This window comes from Doryrhamphus excisus, linkage group LG2 (assembly GCF_037039965.1).
Source record: "Doryrhamphus excisus strain RoL-2023G ecotype Guam linkage group LG2, RoL_Dexc_Guam_v1.1, whole genome shotgun sequence".
NCBI classification, from domain to species: Eukaryota; Metazoa; Chordata; class Actinopteri; order Syngnathiformes; family Syngnathidae; genus Doryrhamphus; species Doryrhamphus excisus.
In genome coordinates this window covers 3,812,207-3,839,850 of record NC_136358.1, presented here as the reverse complement: position 1 = coordinate 3,839,850, position 27,644 = coordinate 3,812,207, and the positions used below count along the sequence as shown (strand labels likewise).

At 40.1% G+C, this 27,644-nt stretch overlaps 4 protein-coding genes across 5 annotated transcripts in view; all 4 read right to left on the bottom strand.

The window, feature by feature from the left end:
* LOC131124923 (RNA-binding protein with multiple splicing-like) overlaps positions 1-877 on the bottom strand; it is a 33,493-nt gene extending 32,616 nt beyond the window's left edge. The window contains exon 1 of one of the 2 annotated variants that reach the window (XM_058065926.2): positions 374-877. In XM_058065926.2, coding sequence (XP_057921909.1) covers positions 374-430 — 57 coding nt within the window. In that variant the 5' untranslated portion in view covers positions 431-877. The remainder of the gene's footprint in view (positions 1-373) is intronic. The other variant, XM_058065925.2, reaches the window with a different exon arrangement.
* Positions 878-6,171: 5,294 nt separating this feature from the next.
* On the bottom strand, positions 6,172-13,719 carry LOC131124920 (uncharacterized). The gene is made up of 13 exons (XM_078789150.1): positions 13,716-13,719; positions 12,708-12,859; positions 12,543-12,623; positions 11,490-11,615; positions 10,758-10,959; positions 10,591-10,681; positions 10,246-10,387; positions 9,606-9,710; positions 9,365-9,522; positions 8,738-8,812; positions 8,544-8,646; positions 8,348-8,466; positions 6,172-7,291 (listed from the first exon to the last, which is right to left on the bottom strand). The coding sequence occupies exons 1-13, from the start codon at positions 13,717-13,719 to the stop codon at positions 7,216-7,218; spliced, it is 1,434 nt and encodes a 477-aa protein (XP_078645276.1). The 3' UTR covers positions 6,172-7,215.
* On the bottom strand, positions 12,711-19,358 carry mfsd8 (major facilitator superfamily domain containing 8). Its single transcript, XM_058065923.2, has 14 exons — positions 18,988-19,358; positions 18,816-18,898; positions 18,544-18,587; positions 18,215-18,455; positions 18,026-18,139; positions 17,479-17,623; positions 17,346-17,404; positions 17,166-17,274; positions 16,950-17,084; positions 15,279-15,382; positions 14,992-15,203; positions 13,716-14,801; positions 13,584-13,603; positions 12,711-12,859 (listed from the first exon to the last, which is right to left on the bottom strand). Exons 1-12 carry the CDS (start codon positions 19,044-19,046, stop codon positions 14,595-14,597), a joined length of 1,512 nt encoding a protein of 503 aa, XP_057921906.2. The 5' UTR covers positions 19,047-19,358; the 3' UTR covers positions 12,711-12,859; positions 13,584-13,603; positions 13,716-14,594.
* A 545-nt stretch (positions 19,359-19,903) lies between these two features.
* LOC131125533 (uncharacterized) lies at positions 19,904-27,346 on the bottom strand. Its single transcript, XM_058067172.2, has 7 exons — positions 27,188-27,346; positions 25,397-25,506; positions 25,237-25,318; positions 24,848-25,043; positions 22,899-24,729; positions 22,622-22,825; positions 19,904-21,278 (listed from the first exon to the last, which is right to left on the bottom strand). Exons 1-7 carry the CDS (start codon positions 27,277-27,279, stop codon positions 21,025-21,027), a joined length of 2,769 nt encoding a protein of 922 aa, XP_057923155.2. The 5' UTR covers positions 27,280-27,346; the 3' UTR covers positions 19,904-21,024.
* Positions 27,347-27,644: the final 298 nt, after the last annotated feature.

Genomic DNA, 27,644 nt, shown 5'->3' with positions numbered 1-27,644 from the left:
GACATGCATCCACATCCTGGCTGCTCAGTACAAGATGAAGTCAACACATTCACATCACAATGCTGTTGATACGCTGAGTGAATAATGCTTCTTCACTAAAGCATAATCAGATTGTGGATAATTTAAGACAATTGATTTTTTTTTTAACTACAGGGAGGGTAGGATGACTTTGAAGGGTAAAAGCAAAGCAAGGACACACATGACTTGTCAACATACAAAAAATATGAAGACATGGCAGTTACAGAAAGTTACAAGTCACAGTTTTGACGGTATTTGGTGTTAAAATAATGTTAAACAAACTTCACAAGTAGCTGAAAGTGGTGTTCTATTGCCGCCTGACAACAAATACGATGACCAGGTGCGCGAGCCTCACCTCTTCTTCGTGGAATTCAGTCTGCTCGTTCTCCTTCTCGATTTTGTTGCTGTTCATCCTGGAGTCACTCTTCGGCACAACTCGTTCAATAAACACAAATGTACAAAAATATATATATATATGGATTTACACAAACAGACAAACCAAAAAAAAAGCGCCGTTAATTAAACAGACAAGTCAGTCCGTGCGCGTGCGTCAGCTGTCCGACCGGAACCTCCCACTTAATTAGTTGGCATCGATGTGAAATATTTCCCGCCTGTTGTTCTGAACTAGAAACGTGTAAAAAAAAAGTGAAGTATTTCAAATAGTCCCCGGTATGTCCTCCTGATGTGAATCAATGGCAGGAAAATGTTCAACTTCTCCTCATCTCACATGAGGAAGAGAGGAGGAGGAAGGGAGAGACCATGCATGGACTAGGGAGAGGAGGAAAGGGGCGTGGCTTCGGATGGGTAAGGGCGTGGTTATCTTTGTGTGCTATGCTGGGAACATTTCTGGTAGAAACATTCATATATATATTCATATATAGCTTTTACTGTGTAATATTTGATTTAATTTATATGTTAAAGCAATACATTGTCCAAAATGTATGACAAAAATTTTAGTAATCGTATAGTAACCCAATAGAGGCCCAAGCCCTAATATAGACACATGATACTCCTTGCCATCATGCTGGCAAGAATAAAATCATTAAAATACATGTAAAAGTATACATTATATGGCCATTCATCATTTTTAACAAATATTTTATAAAAATATTTATTTTTAATATTAAAAATATGTGAATAAAATAGCTACAATAAAAATATATTAATTTCTAATATTAAAAATATCTGAATAAAATAGCTACAATAAATGATTGGGGGATGCCAATAATGCACTCAATAATATAAAAATAAATGTATTAAAATACAGAAAATATTGCAGAAAAAATAATTGTGGTCAAATAAAAAATATATAATTTATGTCTGATCATTAAAAATGTTTATATACCTCATATTATTCTTTAAAAAATAATGTATATAAAATAGAGGCCTAATACACACAATGTCAGAATTCATGACAATGACAATAAAGCGTCTTCTTTAATGTATTAGTATTTTAAAAGGAGGGGGGTATTTACTATTTTTAAATCGACTTCTTAAATTGTATAATCAAAAGTGTAATATATTTCAGTTCTGTTAAGCCTTACCTCGAATGGACCCCTGGTATTATCTGCAGCTAAGTAATGTCAAAAATGTGTGGGGGGGGGGGGGGGACATGTATGACTCAGCAGTATAGGAACACAAACGATACACTCAAGAAGACAACACCTCCATACGGAGTTAAGATAATAAAGCTGCAGATATGATTACCAGATGTTCTTTTTAAAAAAAAAAAAAAAGACAATGCAGCTCTGGAATTGATGCCTGAAGATGTTGCGGCACATCTAACTGCATTTGTGCGACAATAACATCGCTTTTAAACATCATAGTGGCTTTGAACACTCCCTGGACATTTATTTTCAGCTGCTGATTCTTCTCTTTCTTTGTTTCACAGTGAAAACCCTCAAAGCTGACAGTATGGCTGGTTGGACAGAGGGAAGTGGACAGGATGGGACGTTTTTGCCTCTCCCCATCATGTCTCCTGCAATGATAGTGCTGTCTAAAAAAAAAAAAGTGGGTTTTATGCTGAGGAGGAGGAGGGATAAAAATGGAAATGTTCCTCGGTATCAAAGCTTCTTGCTGGAGTCTATGGGGAGGACTGGGGAGAGGGGGGGAGTGGGGAGGGGGGAACATGTCCCAGCTGTGTTTGACAGGTCTCACGGCTGAGCTGTGTGGTCTGATGCTAATGGAGGGAGGGGACGAAGGGGGAGGAAAAGAAGGAAGGGGGAGCAAGGAGGCCTCCTACCAACCATGGAAGGAAAACATGCACACACACTTTAGTTGTTTAGTTGCTTTGGTGAAAATGACATGAGGACATCCTTACATGCAGACATTATTTAAGACTCCAGCACCCCCCGTGACCCTCGTGAGGATAAGCGGTAGAAAATGAATGAATGAAGTTACTTGAACACGACAAAAATAATACTGCACGAAAAAAAATCTAAATTAATAACAAGAAAAAGAAGTGAATCGATGCAAATTAAGCTATACGATGACAAGGACAAAAGTAATTTAACCAAAATAAAGTAGGTCATTTTGCAGGAATGAACGTTAAAAGTAGGAAAATATAAAATAAAGGTAAAAAAAGAATTGAATATATTATGAGAAAAATGTGATGACAATAAAGGCATACTATATGACACAAATAAAGTCAAAATATGATGAAATTTGCTATACAATGACAAGGAAAAAAGTAATTTAGCCAAAATAAAGAAGGTCGTTTTGCAGGAATGAACGTTAAAAGTAGGAAAATATAGGAAAAAAAATTGAATATGTTATGAGAAAAAAAGTGATGACAATAAAGGCATACTATATGACGCAAATAAAGTCAAAATATGATGAAATTTGCTATACGATGACAAGGAAAAAAGTAATTTAGCCAAAATAAAGAAGGTCGTTTTGCAGGAATGAACGTTAAAAGTAGGAAAATATAGGAAAAAAAATTGAATATATTATGAGAAAAATGTGATGACAATAAAGGCATACTATATGACGCAAATAAAGTCAAAATATGATGAAATTTGCTATACGATGACAAGGAAAAAAGTAATTTAGCCAAAATAAAGTAGGTCGTTTTGCAGGAATGAACGTTAAAAGTAGGAAAATATAAAATAAAAAGGTAAAAAAAAATTGAATTATATTATGAGAAAAATGTGATGACAATAAAGGTATACTATATAACACAAATAAAGTCAAAATATGATGAAATTTGCTATACGATGACAAGGAAATAAGTAATTTAGCCAAAATAAAGTAGGTCATTTTGCAGGAATGAACGTTAAAAGTAGGAAAATATAAAATAAAGGTAAAAAAATTGAATATATTATGAGAAAAATGTGATGACAATAAAGCATAGCAAGCTACCGAGCTAAAGCAAGATGTTGGATCCATGATGCAGCAAGAGAGAATTATACAATTTCTAATGTTGGCGGTTTAACCTTGAAACAAATTATTTTTATCAAGATGAATTCCGATGGGCACGTCAATTAGTGCCGTAATGGAGGTCATACAGGGCCATTCTTTTGTATTAGTTTGTATTTTTGAGAATATGACATGTTAGATGCTGTTAGTGTGCTGTGGGGACGGGTTGTTTAATCACAAACATAACACCAATGATGAAGATGATAAGTGACGGCAGGAATTTGAGAGGAAGTTCAAATGTGACGCGCTATATTTGGAGGCGGCTATTTTTAGCTCTCCGCTGTGTATTTGAAAGACAAATTATACACTCCATACTTCCTGGTTTTACTCAAGAACATATAGTGCATACTGGGAGGAAGCATGCAGACGTCTTACAAATAGAACATGAACACATACAACTACTGTAGTACACAAATAACTGTGTCTGTACTTGAAATGTACTAGTTCCAAGGCTAGACCACATAGAACATGTGAATATATAGAACATGGAAACATAACATTCAATGTATAACAAAAAGACTGTGTGACCTTTCCGTGGGTCAGTCAGGTCATGCTATTGACTGAAAAATAACTCGATATTGTCATTGCTGCCCTCTAGTGTCCACAAGAGTCATCATCATTGTGTAGTCACTATTGTGGGGTGCTATATAATTTAAAACTAAAATCATTCACATTTAAAATATCTCATACATTCACTCAGTTCTTCATGTATTTTTTTCCAACTTGTGTTTATTGAAGCAATTGAAAAAAGGTATACTGCACAGGTTAGAACGTCAATTAAATGTTCAATAGATACTGTATCATTTTTAAAAAGCAGCACAAAAACACATTGCGTTTGTATACAACTGAAAATGTTCAATATGAACGTACATGAACAGAATATTAAGGTGTGCCTTTAAATCAAACAAACATATAATATTCTCCATTGTTATTTGAATATAGTAAAAAAAATGCTGCAGCATCACAATTGTGAGGGATTGTAGAACATAGTTAAATGGACGGAATTATAACTATAATAAATTCTAATTCTTTTGATACCATTTATCACGAGCTGAACAAATGTACACAAATGCCCCCGATCTGGCTAAATATGTGTTACTGACCAATATCCAATATCTCACAGGTATGGCATAATCAAGACGCTGACTAGACAGGACAATTATTGCACATGGTGCGCCTTAGATTGGCCACAATAAAAGGCCTTTTTAAAGCGGAAGGGGGTTGGGGGTCTGAAAACCAGGCAGTATTTGGTGTGACCACTATTCATCCCAAAAATACTGAATGGGTGACATGTCTGGTGAGTATTCTGGTCAGCTTCCAAGAATTGCGTACAGATCCTAGGACTATGGGGCTATGCATTATCATGTTGAAGCATGAGGTGATGGTAGTGGATGAATGGCACAAACAACAACAAAACTATATTTTGTATTTCAGAATGCAAAGAATGCATTTCTTGCTAGGCTATTTCAGTTCGTTCAATCGTTCAAGTTGAACGACTCTGGTACCGATTCCTTATCTTTTAAGATGTTTAAATTTCTCACAAGGCTATTTTCTACCAGAATGAATATATATATATATATATATATATATATATATATATATATATATATATATATATATATATATATATATATATCGAGATCAAACCATTCAACTTGAATATAAATGTTATCAAGTTTCTTTCCACTAGGTCAAAGATACAGTGTTCCGACATGTTGGACCAATAATAACAACTCTTTGGTTCCAGCAGCCACTATTCTGCTGAAGAACTGTTTATAATGTTGGTGTTGCTATTGTATTTATTGTTTTTAATTTTGTATTTATTGTTGGCTTGTTGTCAGCGTGATACAGCTGGCTGTAGAACAAATTGCCCCTTGGAGATAATAAAGGTTAACCTTGACATTTATTTTTGAAAACAGTACACATATCCTGTTTATGTGTAGGGGTTAACACACTTGTTCAGTTTGCAAGCTACTTTTAACATGACCATGTCCAAAATATCTACCTCCAACTGTAAACATACTAAATCTATTTATAAATATACCAATTTGTAATAGAGTTACTATATTTATATGTTAGTGTTTATGTGCAATGTATATCAGAGGTATACATACTTTTTCAGCATGCAAGTTACAGGTAAACATGATCTCTGTCTTACGATAAAACATTCAACCTATGTATAAAATCTAACCAGGGCTGCACTGTGGACGAGTGATTAGCGTGTAGGCCTCACATCTAGGAGACCCGAGTTCAATTCCACCCTCGCTATCTCTGTGTGGAGTGCGCATGTTCTCCCCCCGTGCATGGTTTTTCTCCGGGTACTCCGGTTTCTATATGTGCCCTGTGATTGGCTGACAACCAGTCCGCCTCTCACCAGAAGACAGCTGTGATGGGCTCCAGCAGCTCCAGCGACCCTCGTGAGGAATTACTGTATACTAATGCTTACTATTTCTTCTTTGGCGACTTCTAGTTGGCGGACAGGACATAACTACAAAAACTACAGTAGAAATCTAAATTAAAAAATTTTCACAATCCCAGAATTGGAATGTTAGTCAATGCTCAAGCCCAACCCTAATCATGTGTTCCTGGGGTGCTAATAAAGGATAATAATCAATAGAGGATGAATTATGAACGCTCACTAACAGATTCTGTCGATACTGAAAACGTTTTAGATTTCTGAGTTCAGCTCATGAAAAATGGGAGCAAAAACAAAAGAGTTGTATATTTTTGTCGAGTATAAAAGGCAACAATGGCTCAATTAAAGTCACATAAAAATACAAAAGTACAGGTGGTCGTCTGGTTACAATCTTCTATGTTTGGGTGTTTCGTGATTTACAAACACGCTCCCATCAAGTCATTAAAAACGCAATATTGGAACGACTTGCACGCTTGCAAGGATGCCGTTTATGCTTTGTCTCGCATGATGCATATGAAAACAGTGCACTAGAGATTTTGAAACATCGCTTATTAATTACCTTTTTTGCACTTCTTTGTGTCTCCCTAACCGAAGGCAGGCTCTCCTGGTGGAAACTCACTCAGGAAAAGTGATCTTATTATAGGCTGGAAGACCAGAATTAACATCCTAGTGAGCCTTATGTTGATTCAGTACAAATAAAAAATATTGTTTTACTTGTTCCACTACCACATCAACTCCGTCCTCCCAATAAGCCACGGTGATGAAGGTAACCCTGGGCTCACACTGAATCTGTCATGGCTATGTTGCGGCCACCGGAAGATTGAAATGCCGCAGATACCGCAAACACATGGGCACTCTGATATCATCATCATCATACTGATAACAGTTACAGTGACCATTTGGAAAATATCTCTATACATTGTAAACTCCAAGAACAAACAACAATACAGAGTAATTAAACGCTATATAATAACCATAAACATGAAAAAAATATTCGGGTTTGTATTTGGCACCAAAAAAAGCCCCACAAGTTATTAAGGCGAGTTATCACGAGAGCAAATATTCACGCAGGAATGGTCTCTTTTTCAATTACTTCTTTTCATTTAATTCTTGTATACAATGTTTTTATTTCTGTATTTTACATGTCCTTCATGAATTCTGTGTCCAGTGCGAGTGACTTAGGTTTTCGTTTTGCTATAAGATCCGACTGATACGAAAACTCAACATATCAAAGTCCATTCATTCATAACCTGAAGACCACCTGTAGTCTGTCAGAAACAAAATAGAAAGTCTTTGGTTTAGTCTAGATTTAACATGCTAAAAACAGTGAATAGGTAGAGAAACGACAATATCACTTTGGCAGTTTAGTGTTTGGGATAGCCTCTGGAGTCTGGGGGCACTCTGTTAGGGTGTCCGTAGTAGCCTCCGCTCGCATTTTCCCTAGAGACACCGCATCAAGTTACATATACTGTATATATTTCATTGAGCAGTAGCAGGCATGAAATCTACAAAGCTGATGTTTGGAAAAGCTGCTAATAAAGGCTTAGAAAATAAAACTGCCATATGAAGACGACTTTCAAATGCATATACTGGTATATGCATTCAATGAGAAAAAATACTTTTTTAAAGGGGAAAGGTTTAACAATTACTGTGGGATGTTATAATTATATAGTACAGTAGATTGCCACTATTTGTGGGGATTGTGTCTCAGACTACCTGCGAATGGCGAAAAAACATAATTGAGATGCCCACAAAAGACACTGAAGGAAACCAACAGGAGGTGATCACACCAAATGATCACCGTATTCACTGTGCAACCAAAATAGCATAATTTAATGTAAAATATAAAATCTTTAATGTATTTGATAGTGTATTAATTAAAAGATCTCGACAGCTGTCCTTTTGGTTCGCTGTTGTCATTGAATTGCGCCTCCCTTCAGCTGGAGGCAGAACCACTGGGAACGCGTGCGCCGATTACCAGCAGTGCTCACTTAAGTTGATCTCTGTCAGCTGGCTGAAGCTGGTTGATTCCTCCACCTTGTCATTCGCTTGGACTGCTACCCAGCTTTTACGGTACAGCGCTTTTTTTTTTATATATCTTCTCATTCCTGATCCTCTACTGTGCTCCTTCAGTTTCTATATTTTATGCCAACTTTCTGATAAGGTATGCCACAATAGTTCCTGACCTACCTGTGTGACACTGCTGTTTTACCTAATACGTAGACTGACTGTCCCTTCATTGTGTCCCTTTTGGCATCATGGCTTTGTGTTTATCTCCTGGTCTTTGTTAAAACCACATTTTATTCCTCCCATTTGGACCTACATATACAAAACCTAATAATGCCATCTGTAAAGTTGGAAGTGCAGAAGTAAAACTGTCAATATATGACTTAACTCATTTCAGCTAAGTGGTCTGATATTTGGGTCAATACAGGTGGTGCCTGGTACTCGATGCACTTGAGTAAACATAATGTTTACTATGTGAAGACTACTTACAAGTGGCAACTGTCGTTGCGGACGTCTCGAGCCTTGAGGGCCAACTTGGAGATGCCCATGCCCACTGGCATCCTGTCTGGGTATCGAACGCTGATCCGGTTGCCCATCAACTCATAGCCCTGGTGAGAGGTGAGACTATACATTAGTTGGGTCTAAAATCATTTGTTAAAAGTATTGAACAAATGGTGGCACTTACGTGAAATCTGTTTATGGCGTCTTGGCAGCTCTCCTGTTGTGTGAAGTTGATGAAGGCGCATTGTTTGAAGGTCAGGACCTTGATGCTGTGAATAAAGCCAGCCCTGCGGAGGAAGACAATTAGTATTATTACTACTACAAAAATAGCAGTAGTGTATTGGTTGTTTTTGACATTTTTTGTTTTGTTGGTCTAACTTGCTGAACAGCTTGTTGAGGATCCACGCGGTCACTGAAACGCTCAAGTTCCCCACCCAGATTGGGAACAGCTCCCTGGTGGAAAGAGAAACATCATTGCCTACACCAATCACACATATTGAATGGTGGTGCAGTATAACATTTTCATATTTACCGTGGATACCCACACATCTATATTGACGGGCGTGGATGCTGCTTTTATTCAGATTTTTTTTCCCTCTCTGAACACATTTCATTCACCAATTCACTCAATAATCTTGCTATAATATATTTGGATGACATGATGTTTTTTTCCCTCACAACCCGTCCCGGTCAGTGCATTCCTCATTCGCTGCCCTGCTCGCCATTGTTGTGTCCTTTATGTATGTGTTCCAATGATTACACATACAGGTGACAGCATACGCAGTGATAAGAGAAAGTAACACCAAGCAATTGTGAGACTTTTTTCGAGGATGCATTTTAGACAATAAGTTAAGACAGTAACTGCCCCGCCCACCGGGTCTCATTTGACCATCTCTACAACTTGGTTGCAACAAGCAGTAAACAGGTAATTGAAAAAAGTACACATTAAATGGATAAATGGATCATTAGTTTTCCCCAGTTATTCATTGTGTGTCATTTACTTACACGGGCCCCCTGGACATCCCAACTGCAGCATCCGGCAGAGACGGTCTGCTTCCGGCCATCTCACTTGAACGCAACTCGTTCAGCAGTTCCCTCGCTTTCTGGACTGTGCCGTGTAGCAGCAAGGCGTTTGTGCACTGTGTCCACGTATAGCCGTCCTCCTGGTTAAAGAACACACCCCTTTGACACCACCTTTCCATTTATCATTGTTCATCTGATGGTTCAATTATAGCCTGAAACAGACCATTAGATGCTTTATCTGCTCTTTCATCATTTCCTGGGAAGCCTCAATACAAGTGCTGTCCAGGTGCAGAACTTCCTGGAAGGCCTGGGCGGCCTCCTCGTGTCTCTGTCATGGGAAGAACACAGCATTCCCTCAAATAGTGGCCACATCGAGTAGACGGCACACCCCAAAAAATAACTAAAAATAACTGGATGTGCTCAGAGGGGAAATCCCGTGTTGGATTAGACGCTATACCACGCTAAATGGTAAGAAAAAAGAAAACCAGGCAGAGGCACTTGTTGATTGTGATTCATGTTTTGAAATATACCTTTTATCCTCAAAGACCCCTGCTCGAATAGACACCATACCCCACCAAATTGACAAAGAAATAAAATAGGGGGCCGCCACAAGGGGCAGATTACTTTGAATACGACTGTTGACTTGTAGAGAAATACTCCATTTCCTTCTATTCCCTCAAGTCATGGCCCCCGTCCCCAAGCATATTCTTGCAGACTATTTTAAAGACTATTTTTCTTTATTATTAGCATATTAGACATATTACAAAATGTGAGCGAGTGAGACCCTGCTCTGCTTGACGTGAATAAAGGTCCCTGCTCCACTTGACGTTGCATATTAATATGTACACAACATGAATAATCACCTCTAAACCGGCCAAAGCCCGTCCTTTCCTAAAAAAACCTTTAGTCCAGCCTGGGCACAAGTTGAGGGACACCTCGGCATCGGCAAGAGCCTGCTCGTATTTCTTCAGCTTCTCAAAACAGAAGGAACGATTTCCATAGAACCTTGAAGGTGAAGCAGTGTTTAAATGTGGGGATACATTATTTTTTTTCCAGACTAAAAGGTGAAAAATATGAACATATACATTTTTTTTAAAGATTTATATACAATAAAGATTTACATGTTTCACTACTACTGATGTTACTTTTTTAAATGTAGGAATGCACGTATACAGTATATATAAAATGCTAACATTGTAGAGTCTTACTTGTACTCCGTAGGATTGTACTGGATTGCCTTGGTAAAGTTCTGCACGGCCGCATCAAATCGCCCGGCACTGGCGCAGTCATTGCCAATAACTTTTAAAGAGGAGAGGAAAAAGGAAAACTACACTGTTATGAAGAAGTTAAAAAAAGCACAAGATGAGGCACTCACCAGCAATTTTGTTGCTTATCTCAATGTTGTCTTCGCAAGCAACGTCACAAGCCTCATTCTCAGCCTTGTCACCTTCTTGGGAGGGTACACCTTTGGGTGGAGGTTTCTTTTTCTCTTTTTTCTCTGACTTGGGCTTCTGATCCATCTTGCCCTGAACTCGTTGGGCAGCGTTGTTCACAAAAGAACTTTTCATATCCAGTCCCTTTATAGACACACACCAAAAAAAACAAAAAATAGACCAAGTACATTATTAAAATTTGTCAATATTTGTTGCAGTGGCAGTAGAGGAAAAAAATGAGCATCAGGAGTGAGAAGCAGAGTTAAAGAAGTAGACCCAAAATCACTTAATGGCAGCTAAATGATCCCAACAGTACGGGATAAAAATTATTTAGTCATTTGCGGACTGATGGCGTTTGCTACCATCTTCCGTCTGTTTGCAGTAATCACACCAGATTGTTTCCAGCCATCGCCAGCGTTGAACATGTCCTAGAGGTTTCTTTCTGTGCAGTTTCTGTTTTTGCCAACTGCTAGTGTAAGTTTTTGTGCCTTTCGGCATGTATCCATGATGTAGTGAAAAGACGTTCTTCCATTCCATGTGGAAGTGGTAAATGGCTTCTTTGTCCTTTTTTCCTTACTGCATTTGAAATCCTTTACGTAACACGATGAATTCCCGCTCTGGTTTTTGTGATCTTCTTTTTGTGGTAAAATGCAATCTTACAATGACAAACATACCTCACAATCATCAGGGAAGTCATTAGCTGAAGTTGATGGTTTAGCTATGTTGTGCTCCTCCTCTTCCTCCTCCACGTTGGACTTTGTCTTCTCCAGTTTCTTCAGGCGCTTTCTTTCCTTCATTCGCTGTCAGGACGATGGGGGGAAAAAAAAGTGTAAACATTGAGGAGGAAAACTGTTATAATACAACAATAATTCATAAAGAAAACTTTTCCACCTAACAGTTATGAGAATTCAGATTTACGAGAAATATAATAAAAGCATAAAAGGAAGAAAATGGAATGCTTACTAAAAATGTTTCTTTTGAAGCTCTACTTAGAACCTCCTTAAAACGTGCAGTGCAAAATGGGAATTCTTGCAATTTTTCAACTGGTATTAACATTTTGATCAGGAGTGTACATGATAAGGAACGCTCATACTGTCTGGTCTGTGCAACCCATGAGCACTTTATGTGAGCAGTGCGAATGTCTGACAGTTTCGTAATATTTCATGTGACCCGAGCTGGAAGGTTCGCATAAACATAAAGCTTGCGTATGTTTTACAGGCCAGTGGCAGACACTCTCAGGCTTGTTTATAGCCACCACCCGTTCGCTCTTTATCCTGAATGTATGACAAATGGTAATTATGCAGATTAGTCCCTTGCCTAAAAGAAAGGGCAGGCATACAACACCAGCTACAGCGGTACAGGCTCCCACCACTTCCAAGTGTTCGACTCTTAAATGTACAATTCATTTGAAACAAGTTGGAAGAACTTGAGGCTCACACCAGGCAGGAGTTTAGCGAAAATTGTCTTCTGGAGTTTAAAGACACATAGTGGAAAGACGCAGACTACAACATGCGTATTAACGGCTCTCGCGCCTGTGATGAATGTGTTGCTGATTGCCAAGCAAACACATGATGCAAGAAACACTTTTTTCAAATTAATGTGTGCACCACATGGGAATTCGGTACACCTCTGTACTGAACTGAATACTAATACATGTACCGTTACGCCCCTAGATTATAAGGTTGGAATTACATTACAATGACTTTTGTAATAATATCGATTGCTACCAGTTTCTTCTGCTGACTCTTTGCTGCCTTTCCTTTCACTTCATCCTCCTTGGGTGGGAACACCTCATTCAATTTAGCACTCTACAGGGAAAATAAGTTGTACAATATTGTTGAAATAAACATTAAAATAGCCACATTTATCTCGCTAACAAGAAGAAAACATACAATCTCTTGGGTCTTCTCTTGATCAAAAGGAATAGTACTAATGTTACACAATCTCCTGAATAGGGTGGATTCTACGGGGTCTTTCTCATGGAGAAATCCGTAGAAGTAATCGTACAATTCCAGCTGGTCTTCCCGTACTCTGGATCTTATGTCTGTAGGCAAGGAAAAAGGAAATTTTTACAAGAGGTACAGTTGTCATTTTACATCCATAAAGTTATTTTTTAGTTAGTAAAAATACTAAATAGCGTGTTGTATATTTGACTGGATAAGTGTAGATGTGCTGGCTGTCTCATGCGTCATGACACATTCTTCGTGCTCATTTTTGTTTGCGCTTGAGATGGAAGAACAAATTTGTCATGTTCCTACATTTTGCTGTCACCGTTGCTTCGCAAACTTAGCATATGATGGTCTCTCGTATAATATAATACAAAACTGCATAATGGTTATAATTGTGAAAAAGAAAAATATTTGGGGAATGAATTTATGAAGTCCGAATTGAAGACAACATAGACTTCTTACCTAGAAAAGAGGATGTTATGTCTTCCTTTTCCTGAAAAGGGAAGGTGAATTGCATATAGATAAATATCCTATAAAACACTCCCAGCTGGTCTGCCTGGTTATGCTCGATAAATTGTGACTGGCCTGCAGTTACTTTTGTTCCGTTTCGTACTTATGTACAGCATCCTCAAAAATCAAAACATTTAAAAGCGAGATTGAAGTTTATGCATTTGTTTGAAATAAAAGTAACACTAACGATTAGTTTTCTTCCAACTATTCAACTTATTGAAAAAAATATTTGTAATTTCGTCGCCTTTTTTTATACAACTCAAGAGTCGAAACATAAAACGTCACCAGTAATATGAAGAGTGTACATACGAGAGGGGTTTCTGTTGGATCTGGAAAATAAAACAGACACAACTTAATTAGCTAAATGCTAACAGCAGCAGCTAATTAATGCTAGCCAAACAACTCGTCACACGTCGTAGGAAGTTCTAAAAGTTTTCTTACCCATTTAGGCGGGAACAAATTATCCACCGACTTCTTCAAAATTGATAATACGTTTGAAACGTATTGAAGAATGATGCAAATAGTATATATAACGATATAAACTCATTCAAAACATTCTCTGACTACTCTTATGCTCGTTTCGACGTCGCAATTCGGGACTTCCGGTGAGTAAGGTCTCTTCCTGTCTGTCAGGAAGTAGTTAATTCCACGCATGCTCATTCTTAAAAAAAGACAACGTGTGGTATTGATTTTTTTCATTTACATATATGCTTCTTTGTGTAATTATATTTTTTAATGAAAAGAACCGACCCACTGAAACCCATACATTTAAATGTAAACATTAAAAATAAAAATAATGTATTGGGAGGAACCCAACAAAATGTTAGCTTTCAATTGGTTCATTGGAATGTATCAATGTGGCATTTAATTTTATTAATTTCCTTTCTGAAATGTATTTTTAAAATAAGTAATGGCCCATTTACACCAACATTCACTTTAAAAATAACAAACAAATATTAGCTTTGTAGATGTATAAATCTAACATATAATTTTTAAACAGTTAATAGTGATTTTTTGCAGGTTTTTTTTTCTTTTTCCAGAATTAATGGATTAAGTTGGGACCATACATAATTTAAAAAAACAACAAAAATATTAGCTCAGCAATATATAAAATATGACATTTAATTTCATTTTTTTTTAAATCACTGCATGATATTCACATTCATGTTAGGTCACATTTTTAAACCAGTGAGCTTATGTGTGAAGTTTTAAAACTTGTGTTCAGTAAAATGTTGTTTTACAACAAAACTGTGGTAACTCATCGGTCCCTTTTATAAAAACTCATCTTTGGACCCTCTTAAAGGGAAATAAACGTCCTCCTCATTCTATCGTCCTCCCATTGCGTACGGAATAGGCAATGAGTCTGCGGTAGACGGCGCTAAGGAGGACAATGGCGGCCGCCACCATGACGCAGATGAGCGCAAAGGCCCAGCGAGGTCCCAGGAGGGTGTAAACGTGGGAGACAAACACAGGGCCCAAAGTCCGTGCTCCACTGCCAGACGCCGTCAGCCAGCCCATGTACACACCCTGAAAGACATGGAACCCATGAGAAAAAAAACAGAGACTCAACCTCACCAGAATCACTTTCTCATTTTCTCATGTTCTCATTCTGGGGAACATCAAGATGAAGGGGACCCTCAGTCCTTCATGTTTAACTTCACCAGACTGGGAAATCTCACTCTAATCAAGACAGTAATTGAGTACGTAAGTCTTTTACCTGTGGTTTGGGTCCAAGGATTTTGGAATAGAGGGTGTAGGACATTACGTTGCAAGCCGGGTACCCAACTCCGATGAGGAAGTCAGAAGAGATGTACTGAGCCAGGTGGATGACAGGGGTATACTGGCACCAAGTCTGCTCATACGGGCACCCAGTCGGCTCCAAAGTACCGTTGGATGACATCTGACTGACCAATGAGTTGTTTTTAAGGTCTGGAGATGTTGAGGACACAACTTTAACATTGAAGGTTTAGTCATTTTGCTATATAGTGCATTAAAAAAAAATACCTGCCCACTGGATTTTGGGGTAATAGTTCCCCCATGGAAGCAGGACAAAAAAGCCGCAGAATATGATGACCAAGCCAGCAAGCAAGACGGGACGATCCCCAACCCTAAAAATGATGCAATTACTGTAAGTAAATATAAAAGTAGCCAAGTTTAAAAGAATGGGAGTTGAGCCCATCATGTGATAAGTTTGATCTTTGATCAGTTGTAGGTCCAGCACAGCACTCCTGTCACATAGAAAAGTGGTTATCAACTGGTTTGGCTGCAGGACCCAGTATAAACCCTTAATAACAAGCCGAGATCCAAATTGCATTTTTCCAACTCACATTTGTCAAATATACTTCATCCATGAGGTTGTAAAAAGTAACAGCATGCCAGCACAAAAGAACTTTAATGAACATGATAGAAACTATATGCTTTTATTCGCAAACTCAACAAAAATTCTTATGAAAAGTATTTCTAAAAGGTTTTAAAAAATGACTTGAATCAAAGGAAGTGGACTTGGACCTGAGTGAGCGGTAAAACATTTTCAAGAAAATCAAGCAACGCCAGTTCCTCTGATTCAACTCATCAGATATACAAAAAGTGCAATTAAAAAAGATTTAAATATAGTGTGGTATGTCGGTTTTTGTTATGAATATGTTCCAAAGGGGCAATCCAAAACCGAACTGTTCAAAAACTGAAACAATTTTGAACAAATTTAGCTTTTCTTATTAACTCAATAGGTTGACTGTTAACTGTTAATTTACATCTTAGCCTGTGTTTTAAACATAAACTAATACCTGCGTAGTCTGTGTGCTGCAGCTGTGTTCCATGTGTATTGATTTGTTGTGCTGAGATTAGATTAGATTAGGTTAAACTTTATTGTTATTGCTCATGTCACTGGTGCAGGGCAACAAAATGCAGTTAGCATCCAACCAGAGGTGCAAATTTATAAATACCATATAAATAAATAAATGAAGAAATAAAATAGCGCTGTAAAAGGACAGATATATCTACAAACTATAACAGGCTATGACTATGATACAGTGTAGAAATATACAAGGATATAAATATAAATATATATGAATGTGACAAGATATAATAGTAATATGTACAGTAGTGCAATAAAGTAGTGCAATGAAGTGACTATTGGGGCTATTGGGGGGCAGAGTTCAACAAGGAGACAGCTGTTGGGGAAAAAGCTGTTCCTCAACCTGGTGTTGTTTTTGTCCGAGTATTTGCTGTGTAATCTCTGCATATAAAGAGCACTTCCTTAAAGCAAGCTGAAGTTTGCCTCTGACTATTTCCTTCCTCAAGCGCCCCCCCCACCCCCCCCCCCCCCTTTCCCAATATACTAAAAACCTTTGTTGGTTTTCTTCTGTAACGTCTGGTTTCAAACAGTACTGTTGACACTGTTCACACAACATGTGAAACTCTGTTGGTCTTCTTCTATGACAGCGAGTTTTAAATCGTACCACCACTTTAAGGAATATTAATATACGTATGAAAAAAAATATCCCCTTCAGAATAAAAGCTCAATTTTATTTGCCGACGCAAAGACCTCATTCCCTCTGAAAACGGGTCCCAATTTTGGTTAGCAACGCACCAGTTGAGAATAACTTACATAATCAAAAACTGTAGCATGTTTCTGTCATGTAGAGGATCTTTGGCTATTATTTTGTATCTGGATACCTTTGAGAGGCCACTTTGACCACCAGGAAGACCAGGATAGACTCGAAACCGATGCAGCATATGATTATGCCGTTGTACAATACGGCCTCCTTCCTTGTCCAAGCGAACATGTCCATGGACAACGGGGTGGCAATCCTGGGAGAAAAGGATGCAAAAAAAAGGAAATTACAAAAAATCTATGCAAGTCCGTATTATGTACTTGCAAGTACTACGTACGTCTCAAAAACGGCAAAGATGAACATGACGATAAAGAAGAGGATGTTGGAGGTGAAGACAGCGACTTGGTCAATATTTTCCTCCGAGTCCTCTTCGACGTCAGCTAGATCTGAGAAACGTGGTAAACTCTCAGATTGACTGTTGAATGATGACAACATTCATGATGTCAACAATCTTTACCTTCGGATATGTAGTTGACGGCTTGGACGTGTCGGCCATCATCACTGACGCGGTGTTCCCTGAAAAAAAAAAACATCAGACACGCTCATTTATTCATATGCCAACTCTTTTTGCCTTTCAAAAAAAACTTCACCTGAGCACCAGGACCACCAAAAGGATGTTGATGACGCCAAAGATGGCAGCCAGTAGTGCTGGCGCAGTGTACATATTGAGTTTCAGGTCTATGACGTCCACGGTGTAGCCGAGTTCACCGATGAACGACAGGCAGGCCTGTAGAGCTGAGGCGGCACATAAAAGTAGAACAAGCTATTCTCTGGCTCCATAGATTGCCCATCAGGTGCCGATGATCTACTGTAGGATCAAGTCGGTCCATTGACACATGGCTGTAGTATCTCACCACCCACCATCCTCCCTGAGGACTTTCATCAAAGACTTACTAACAAAGGAATTCAGTCGTTTTACTGGTTCAAACAATGTGCATAACCAACAGTTGTATCTGATACAGTATATCTGACTGTTTGATCAACCCATCAGATACTTTGCCGCCTACAATCATATCGTATCATACGCCATAGAGTGTACCTCATAGCCGATGTATCTTACCAAGAACCATTTGGGTCGCCGCCGCAGGTTCCCCCAGCACCACAGCATAGAGATTTGTTTTTTTAAAGCATATTTACCTGGTCCGAGGATGAAACCCAAAGCTTGACATGCGCTCATGTTGGCCATAGCGTTTGTCCTCTCCTTCAGGGATGTGGCTCCAGCAACATAGGACCTCACTACAGCCACATTACCTACCATAACGGTGACTCATGTTGGCATATGTACAATAGGTACCACAATATTTATGACCTAGAATGACTTAGTACCTGCACCAAAGCCCACAAAGGCTCTAGACATGAGTATGTGGTACTTATTGTCCGTCCTGGGCAGATGTGCGTAGGCGTAGTAGATATTTGCAGACAGGTTGATGAAAATGGAGCACACTAGTGGTTCTCTGCATGGCCTGTGATTGGACCAGAGGCCAAATATGGGCGACGCCACCATCTGTCCCAGGCTGTAGGCAGCCACAACCCAGCCCAAGAAGGTGGCGTTGGCGGTGTCATCAATCTTGAATAGAAAAAAAACATTTAAATACAAAGAAAGAACTGCTAATACTGATAGAGCTCAAATTAAAATACAGAAAATAAGCACCAACCTTTTGCAAGTATGGCCAAAGTGATGTTATGACAATAGTAAAACCTAGAAGAAACATATGTCCAAATTATTATTATACAATTGTTATTATAAATATTTTGCTTGTCATCTGTAATTCAGAATAAGCAGTTAAGTTATATTTATATTTTTCGGCCCCCATCCGTGTGAGCCGCTACAACCGGAAGTGACGTCACGTAAAGTACACAAATAGCTCCTTAAAACTTTTCGTTCAATATGTTCACATTTCTATGTTTAATAGCTCTTAACGCTCACCCACGCTGCTGAGAAACATAGTGAAGTACATGACTCTGATAGATCTCCATCGGCTTTTGTACGTGTCATCTTGGAAGTCATCGCTGCGCACAAGAAAAAAAAAAACAATAAAAAAGTAAACAATAACCACTATAGCAACAATAGCCACTCAGTACGTTATGTTAGCTCTCACCTCGCTGGATCGTCTCTCAGTAATGGCGTTGTTTCGTCCTCATCTGCAAACTGAGACATTCTTGGAAAAAATATCAATAATATGAGGCTAAATTCGGGGGATTTGTAAACTGGCTGTCATCGAGCAGTGACAACAGCAAACAGACAAGTTAGCTAGCTTAGTTTTAGCCCGCACAACTAACATTACAAGCGTTTGTGCGTCTGCGAAAAGCACGAATGCCACGCATTGTCAATTCGACTAATTTAAAATAAACAACGATATTTTCAAATCAAGTACGACCCAAAATGACAACAAATGCGGACTATGATACCGTAACAAGCAACGGATAACAGCTGTCACTTGATGCTGAAACACACTTCCGGTTAGACTTCAAAATTATGGCACTTTATAAGGCTTATCTTAACTATTTCTGCATTTTTCCTACCAAAACAAAGTACAAAATAACATTTTATTGTATTGCATATTAAGGAATCCACTTTTATATAGGGTTATATCGATGGCAGACATGTTATAAACTTATTTTAGACACGTACCTAAGACTTCCGACACCTTCAAATACATACCTTGACGCTTTCTGTTCGACTTCAAAATAAGATATAGACTACTGTATTCTTCCTTTTACTTATAGCGCTTGTCTTATGCTGGAGCCTATGATATACTGTACTAAATCATTTGTAAAAGGTGTATTTTCAACTGAAAGTTTTTTCTGTTTCAATGAATAGACAGAAAATCTAGTTTTAGTTAAGCAGAGGCGGTTCGAATGTGATGCCTTATGATTTTTAGTAAGTCAATAATTCAAACCATTTCTAATTTGAAATAATTGCACTCTATAATTTTATACTAATGTATAATTGATGAATAAATGTCATTTTTTTAAAACAAGAGCAGACTGCAAGAAACTCACAACCAGTTTTAAAAAACAACAACAAGTCCTTTAACTTTAATACAGATAGTATTTACAATATGTACATTCAGAACTACTGGTCAGTTTTTTTTTTTTAAATCAGCCAGTGAATAACGGTATGCAAAGACAAGTTGAATACACACTATACATATCACACACACACATTCATTCCTGACCAAGGTTTTAGGAGGAGTTGAAACATTGCAAAAAAGTACATTTTGCACTGCCGACCTGTATTTGCAATCATGTTATACTACATTTTTTTTGGTCTCACTGCCATTTCTTTGCATTTTGAGATCCAAAAGTGCTAAATGTAAATTCTTGCAGTATTTCAACTGGTCTTAAAATTTTGCCCAGGCGTGTACGCACACGCATACAGTACATGGGGCAGTCTCCTGAAAGGGCTACGAGAGAATGCCAACACTTTGAGGGGCATGACGCACAGACTACTGAAATGCATCTAGAACCAAATAAAAACAATATCAGATTTCTACTAATTCATACACTGTGGAGCATGTTTGTGACAATGTAAGGTAAGTTTAAAGCATTTATATTGATAGGCATACAGTAGATGGTATAGCAATATATATTAAAGTCATACTTTAATATGCAAATTGGTTAGAAAATAACTTTAAATTTTGTTTGCTATGCCACGCTTTAGGTACCCCTTCCAGGAAAATGACCCATACACACCCACACATGTATCTTTTATCTATCTATGCAAGCAACATATAGGGGCAGGCAGAACAAATAAATGGTCTTCCACTAGATAGCAGGATATACACAATTAACCTGTGTATCCTGCTGTTTTAAGAGTTATCTAATGTAAAATATGTGCCTTGGCTCAATGACGGCTGGGAAACACTGACCGAGAAGACAACGCAGTCCATCTGTGGGCCTTTTTGGAAAGATGATGCTGCATTTAACATTCACGTTTGGTCATCAAAGGAATATTAGTAGCCAATACATGAATGCTACATTGGCAGTTCACATTAACAAGAGACAAAGTGATTGTTCACCACTAGAGGGAGCCAGTACTCCCTTATAGTATATTACAGTTGGAAGCTGCACTCCACCATGATTGATTGCTGGTGTTTTTTGTTTTTGTTTTTTTTAGGTTTACCATTGTTGATTTAAACGGCGGCAGCTGCAATGACTGCACTCTCCCGCCGCCCCTGCTTCTTCAGCAGCTGGATGCGGTTGTGCACGTAGAACTTGATAGCGCGCCAGTCACGCTGATTGCTGACAAGCAGCGGGCAAAGCTCCAGGCAGCGCTCGCAGTCGGCCTTGGCAGGCACGCGCAGCTCCACCAGGTTACGCTTCAGGTGCGTCTCCACAGAAATGCGCTCGGCCTCCGACCAGGGACGCTTCAGCACGCCACGCTTCCCTATGGAAGGTAAATACAGAAATCAGTGATTCAAAGTGCACAAAATATTATCACATATGATTGAAAGTGACTGTTCGGAACATGACTTGCAAGTAGTCAGAGTCTGTCAATCTGAGACAAACCTTTGATGGTTTGACAATTTTTTCTCATGCAGCCATCCAGACAACTACCTTACCCATGGACATCCACAAAGTAATTATTACATATAAAAGGACCACATCATCTGAAAATAGCAGACATGATCCTCAAGCCACCAAACCGGACACCCTTGGCAAGTTGTAAATCTAAACTAAATTAAAATTATAGTAAATTATAGTAAATAAGTCTAAAAAAAACAAATAGTTTTAACATACTTTCAGTTATGTTCAAAACTCAATCACTAGGGTTGGGCGATGACTTATACTGATTAAAATGCTAAAACGTAAACAAGTTGATAACATCGCTCTGCGGCGGATATCTAAGATGAATGAAATGCTGTCATCATGAGGAATGTTGATGTGTAAAAGTATTTATTCACAGACTGCTCAATCGTGGCACAAAATCATTGTAAACCCTGAACAGTTTTGGTTGAAATGGCGAAAAAAAACGCATGTGACAGTTGACATCTCCTCCTCCAGTGAGTGAATGCTAGCGTGACTTGTGCTCGATGAGTATATTTTCATTGGGTTGATTTTTCCGGCTTTAATGTAAGGAATGTAAGGGTTTTACAGTGCCTGATGACGACGTGCAGTTTCTTAGTGGAAAAAATACGAGAAGCACATTTTTTTTTTTTTTGCACTAAATACACAGTCTCCACACACGGAACATACTTCTGTGAGCGTCCTTTAAAATACCGTTTGCCCCATGTCTGCCTAAACAAAACAAGAGTTTCATAAAGAGTATCTTCCATTTACTTTCGGAATTGCATGGGTGACTACATATTCGGCATTAGTTTGTTAAAGATTTGGTCGAAATGTGTGCAGAGAAAAGTTAGTTTGTTATCAGTAAATAACAATTTGAGACAAGTATATTTCATTATATGGCTTAAGGTATGTAGCTTTTTATACAAGACTCTCCTGGATTAAAATTTTATATTGTTTTATAACGTCGTATTGTGATACATCCCAAAAATATTGTGATCTATCCTAAGGTCTGTATCGCCCAACCCTATTAATCACATTCAAATTCATATTCCAAACTGAATGATTGTGAAAACACCAGAAAGTATCCCACCCAGGATAAAAGCCAAACAGTGCTTCCACTCACATTATTTTTCAAAAATAGGTTTGTGCGTTGGGTATTGGGTATTTTTAATATATATTTTAATGATAGGTCTGATTTAGATCAACAAGGCTCAGGGTTACCTGATTTGGGTGGGGCCGATCGCCTCTTCTGAGCGCCGGCTATGGAGGTATTGACAGGCGGAGTAACAGGCGCTCTCTTCTTCCTCGGTGGTCTCCCCGGTCCTTTCTTTTTCACAATAACATCCACTTTCTCTTGCACTTGCTCCTTGTGGTCTTCTGGTTCTGACTCTTCTGAGAAGGAGTCTGCCGAGTTGCCGGACATCACTGCGAAGCAATGAGATCATTATGATTATACAAAGTCATTTAGGAATGTGATTTAAAATGTTTGAAAGCTTACCATCCAACTCCAGACAGATGTGCTGCAGGCTCATCCCACGAAAAAGAACGCCCTCCTTCTCCCCGTAGAGAACGACACGCCCCACACGACCCATAAGGGCGGCGTCTCGTACAATGGAGGAGCAGTTCTGCGTCACGTGGTACTCTGTCTCCAGGAAGTTCTCCAGGCGCTTGGTGGAACCACCTTGACCCTCACCCTCCTCGAGGAGAAGCAGCTGAGTGAAGATGGCGACCTGCCGGCGCACTCGCGTGCCTGTTATTGCCCCGGGGTTCTTGGCCCCACTTGCTCGTGCAAGATTCCGCAGGAGGTCCGTGCCGCGGAGAGGGGTAGCAGGGGAATGGTAGGGGCGGGAGAAGACATAAGGACTCTCGGGGTCCACGCCCACCTCGGGGCTCGTTTGAAGGAGCAGGTCTAGGCAGGATTCACAGTTCGGGGGAAGGATGAGGGGTTGGAGTCGCCCGCGCTTGCCCATGACGCCGGCCCGTGAGAGGTGGCAGAGGACATTGCGTTCGAAGGGGGACAGGAGCGCCTCCATGCCAGAGGGGGAGGCATTACGGGGGCCCTCCGGGGTGGCTCGTTTGCGGTAGTCCTGGATAGTGAGCTTGGCCACCTCACACTCGCGGTGGCGGTTGTAGAGGATGAGTAGGGAGAGGCTGGAGTGGCAGAGCTGGCGCCAGGCCTCGGCCGAGCGGGAATGGTTGAGCGCAACGAAGGCAGATCGCTGCTGCTGTCGAAGGTAGACCACAAGGATGGAGAGCGAAGAAAGGAGTGGGGAGATGTGATGCCGACGTGACCTTGTGGTGTCTCCATTCTTCTCCTCTGGAGTGTCACACTCGCCGTCAGCACTCAGCTCGATATCTTCTTCTGGATCTATGTCTGGTTCTGGTGTTGGAGGCGGAGCCAGATCCTCTTCTACCTTCGGTGGCTCCTCATGCTTCTCCCGCTTCAGCCTGCGACCCCGTCTGGGAGGAGACGGCGGAGGCGGAGGAGGTGTCGGGCTCTTTATCCGAGGAGGCACCGGAGGAGGGGCGGCACGCTTTGTGGGCGAGCTAGCCGCCGGTGGATTCTTTTTGGAAACGGGCGGCGACAGGGACAACGAGAAAGAAACGGCGCCAGTGCCAGTACGTGGTGATTCCCGCTCCCGAGTGAAGAGAGAGGGCGGTGCCACCGTCGGGTTGGGGGGCGACGACGACTGCGGGACTGCAAAGGAATGACTGTGAGAGGAGGCAACAGTGGACGAAGGGTGCTGGGCCGTGCCGTTGGAGTGTGTGCGGAGGTGCGCCAGCTCCATGGCCGACCTGACCTCTGGCTGGCTGGCATGGTGCTTCTCCAAGTGCCGTGGCAACGAGCGATAGTGGCGCCCACAGTAGGGACAGTGTTGCCGACGGCTCACTGTGGCACCACTGGAACTGCCAATGTTTATGTTAATGTTATTGTTGATGTTGGTTGTCGGAGGTGGAGGTGCTCGGGCGCTGACCGGCTTAGGCGGAGACCTCGGGGGCGGTCCGACGGGTGTTGGGCGGGAGAAGGACAAGCAGGGGCGACCGGGCCCTCGGGAGGAGGCAGGGGCGCTCTTTTTCTTGCTGCCAACCCCTACCGCAGTGATCTTGCGCTTCTTGCGCCGTCGGAGCATGCGGCCCCGCATCTCCTCAATGTCCTCCTCCTCCTCATCGTCGTCATCATCATCGTCTTCCTCCTCCTCATCCTCCTCACGGTCCGAGTCACTGGGCTCCGAGTGGGTAAGTGGGGAGGATGAGGGCGATAGCGACCACGAAGGGGTGAGGTAATCAGAAACGGAGAGAGAGAGCGGGTGGGGGCCAGCATCTTCTTCCTAGTGAACGTAAGAGAACTACATGAACCAAACCCAGTAACTAAACCCAGGATTTACTAAAACCGACCAAGCAATCATTAGGGGCAAGGTCTTTGTGGACACGCTGTCCATTTGTTACCATTGCGTTCTCGCCCCAGTCTGTCAAGCTATAGTCCACCGTGATCTCCTCTCCTTTGGCGATGTCCCGTATCGCTATGACGACCAGCCGCACCTGAGTCCCGCAGTGCACCTCACGGATTCTGCAATTGGGAGGCGGGTGGAAAAGCACAGGGCCCCGGACTCCGCCAGCACTCTCCTCTCCCAGCTCTGGTACACTGTCAAGTTACAAAATATGAAAAACTGAGCCTGCATTGTTGGTTACCATGGTAACAAGTGGGAATACATACAAAACTCTGTACTATCATGCCTATAATGCTTGCTAACTGCTAGCACTAAGATAAGATCGGTGGATAAGATCAGTTTCAGATTTAAGGACAGGCCGATCCCCGTAACGACGGCCATCCTTACCAGAGCTGGGGATCAGGCAGGTAGTAGGGACTGCCAGGTGGTGGGAGGCGGTCCTCTGCGCCCTCCGGGTACTGGCCCTCACCTGTAGTAAATAAGGGCAGTGTGAATCCACCATGACGACACGATTCTTACGTCAATGATCATTAGCATTAGCATATACCGGGGCTGTAGCTGTGCTCCGACAAGCTCTCCTCCTCCTCATCCTCTGTTACGTAAGCCCGGTCGCACACCTTCACAGGCGTCCCTTTACGTTTTCTCCCACAAACACGGCTGCAAAAACAAGCAAAAAAAACGTATTAAGCAAGTGGTATTGTTACAAAAATGTTCAACAATCCAAAATCCTTATGAGCAAAGGTAACACATGTCTTTGCCCTCTGTGTGTTTACAAAGTGGAAACTACTAGCACAAGGACGCTAATAATGCATGTGATGGGATTCCTCCATTTCGCTCCCTAAAAAACGTCCAAGAACGCCAACAACGTCCCATCCACATGCCGTGACCTGCATATTAGCCTGTTGTCCGCCTGGTCCGTCTGGCCTGGGGCGTCTTTTCCAATTGACTTTGGATAGGTGGAAGAAAGTTTGTTTGCGCTAACAAATAGCGTCTGTGTTGATAAATATCAATGTGTACTGTATTACGTTACCCAGAACACTTATGCTGTTGTTGAAACTAAGCACGAGTAAGGCTGTTGTGTTAATTAAGCAGAATAAAATTTTATTGATATTTATGGTCGCCATTGCTGGCTAGTTGTTAATGGAAGTAGCAAAAATTACCAAAATATTGTACGTTATCATGAATATGACTGCTACTACATGGCTACCTAAATATATAAAATATATATAAATTGTTATATAAAACCATAAAGCATTCTTGGAGGTTTTGGTCATTCTTTTTGAGGGGCTTTATAGGTGAAATGGGGGATCCCATTGTGTACATTTTCACCTGTCTCGTGCTAGCAGATTTTCACTATTTAGAACATACAGATAAGGGAAAGTTGGGTGTTCCTGTCTCACAATATGGGGAAAAAAGTGCACTATTCCTTTTAATATTGAAACTCTAATGTTATTTTTAAAATACATGTAATGTTGTGGTAAGATATTGTTATCACCAACACGCATGCCATCTGTAATGCTGAAAGCGCTCCTGTGCAAATAAATATTTAATGATGTTGTATGGTCGCTGTTATATCTGTCTTTGTTTTCTGTGGGTTTTTAATATTTTGTTGGTGTGTAAATTTTAAGGTGTGGAACTGCCCTAAACACCAAAACAACAAAACATACATACTATTTTAAAGATATATATATATATATATATATATATATATATATATATATATATATATATATATATATATATATATATATATATATATATATATATATATATATATATATATATATACACATACACACATATGAATATTTGCTTTATATTCCTATTGCACACATATGAATATTTGCTTTACATTCATATTGCAAACGTTTATATATATATATATATATATATATATATATATATATATATATATATATATACACATGAATATTTGCTTTATATTCCCATTGCGAACGTTTCTGATGTCACGTGACGTTTCTAATGAACAAGACAGCTGATCTCAGATCAGTTTCATTCATCATCAACACATCCAATGCTGAAGCTTGCTAAACCAGTTAGCTTTCCAAAAAGAGCGTCAAAACATCACGAATAAACAAGCTGCGGGGTTGAAATTACAAATATAGTAGCGCCTGGTAGGGAATACCACAACATTCGACACCTACCACATCTAAAAACACCTCAAATGCGTAGTTTTGTGTCATAATAACACACTAAAAATCATACACAACGGGGCTTGTAACGTGCCTGTTCAGAGCTAGCGTTTAAGCTAGCAATGTCGCCCGGCGGTATAGCACGACAAAAAAGGAAGAATAAGTGAAAATCGGGCTTTACTCACCCACGTTGCGGCGGTGGTTTGCTGCCATCCCCGTCGCTGTCGAGCGTCGGGGGCTCCCGGTAGTCAAAAGGCGACCGCACATTCTCCGCCATTAGGACTGCCTTCCCTAACTGTGGTCGTGGTGTCCAATGCGCAGGCGCGCAACATCCCGTTTAGCGGTAGCTGCCGTTTTCCTAATAATAAACACCAAAATAATAAATGTACTTTTCATAACATTTAAATCATTTTCAATTAAAATGTATATTTTGTTAATCAAAAATAATGTGTATACGAGTTAACATTGACTCCGAAACGTTATGGTTATAACATGCAGTAAGATGGCTTCACCACCAGCACAGATGCCATCTGTAAAGCTGAAGTTATTATAAATATAACGAAAACGATAAAAAACATAATTTACATTGGCATCAAATAACTGATCTGGCTTGTAAAACCAGTGGCGTAACATATTATCATC

Bases quoted from the DNA above. Each gene is read 5' to 3' on its own strand.
- LOC131124920 (XM_078789150.1), bottom strand. The intron at 10,960-11,489 runs GTATGTTTGTCA...GTGTCTATAAAG, and splicing joins ACTTCCCTGATGATTGTGAG to GGACTGGATATGAAAAGTTC. The intron at 8,467-8,543 runs GTAAGTGCCACC...ACCTCTCACCAG, and splicing joins ACGCCATAAACAGATTTCAC to GGCTATGAGTTGATGGGCAA.
- mfsd8 (XM_058065923.2), bottom strand. From the start codon at position 19,046: ATGTCTCAGTTTGCAGATGAGGACGAAACAACGCCATTACTGAGAGAC. The intron at 18,588-18,815 runs GTGAGCGTTAAG...TGTTTCTTCTAG, and splicing joins TATGTTTCTCAGCAGCGTGG to GTTTTACTATTGTCATAACA. The intron at 15,204-15,278 runs GTATTTTTTTTT...CAACATCTCCAG, and splicing joins CCCCAAAATCCAGTGGGCAG to ACCTTAAAAACAACTCATTG.
- LOC131125533 (XM_058067172.2), bottom strand. From the start codon at position 27,279: ATGGCGGAGAATGTGCGGTCGCCTTTTGACTACCGGGAGCCCCCGACG. The intron at 25,319-25,396 runs GTATATGCTAAT...TATTTACTACAG, and splicing joins GGAGCACAGCTACAGCCCCG to GTGAGGGCCAGTACCCGGAG. The intron at 21,279-22,621 runs GTAACCCTGAGC...TACCTTCCATAG, and splicing joins ATCGGCCCCACCCAAATCAG to GGAAGCGTGGCGTGCTGAAG.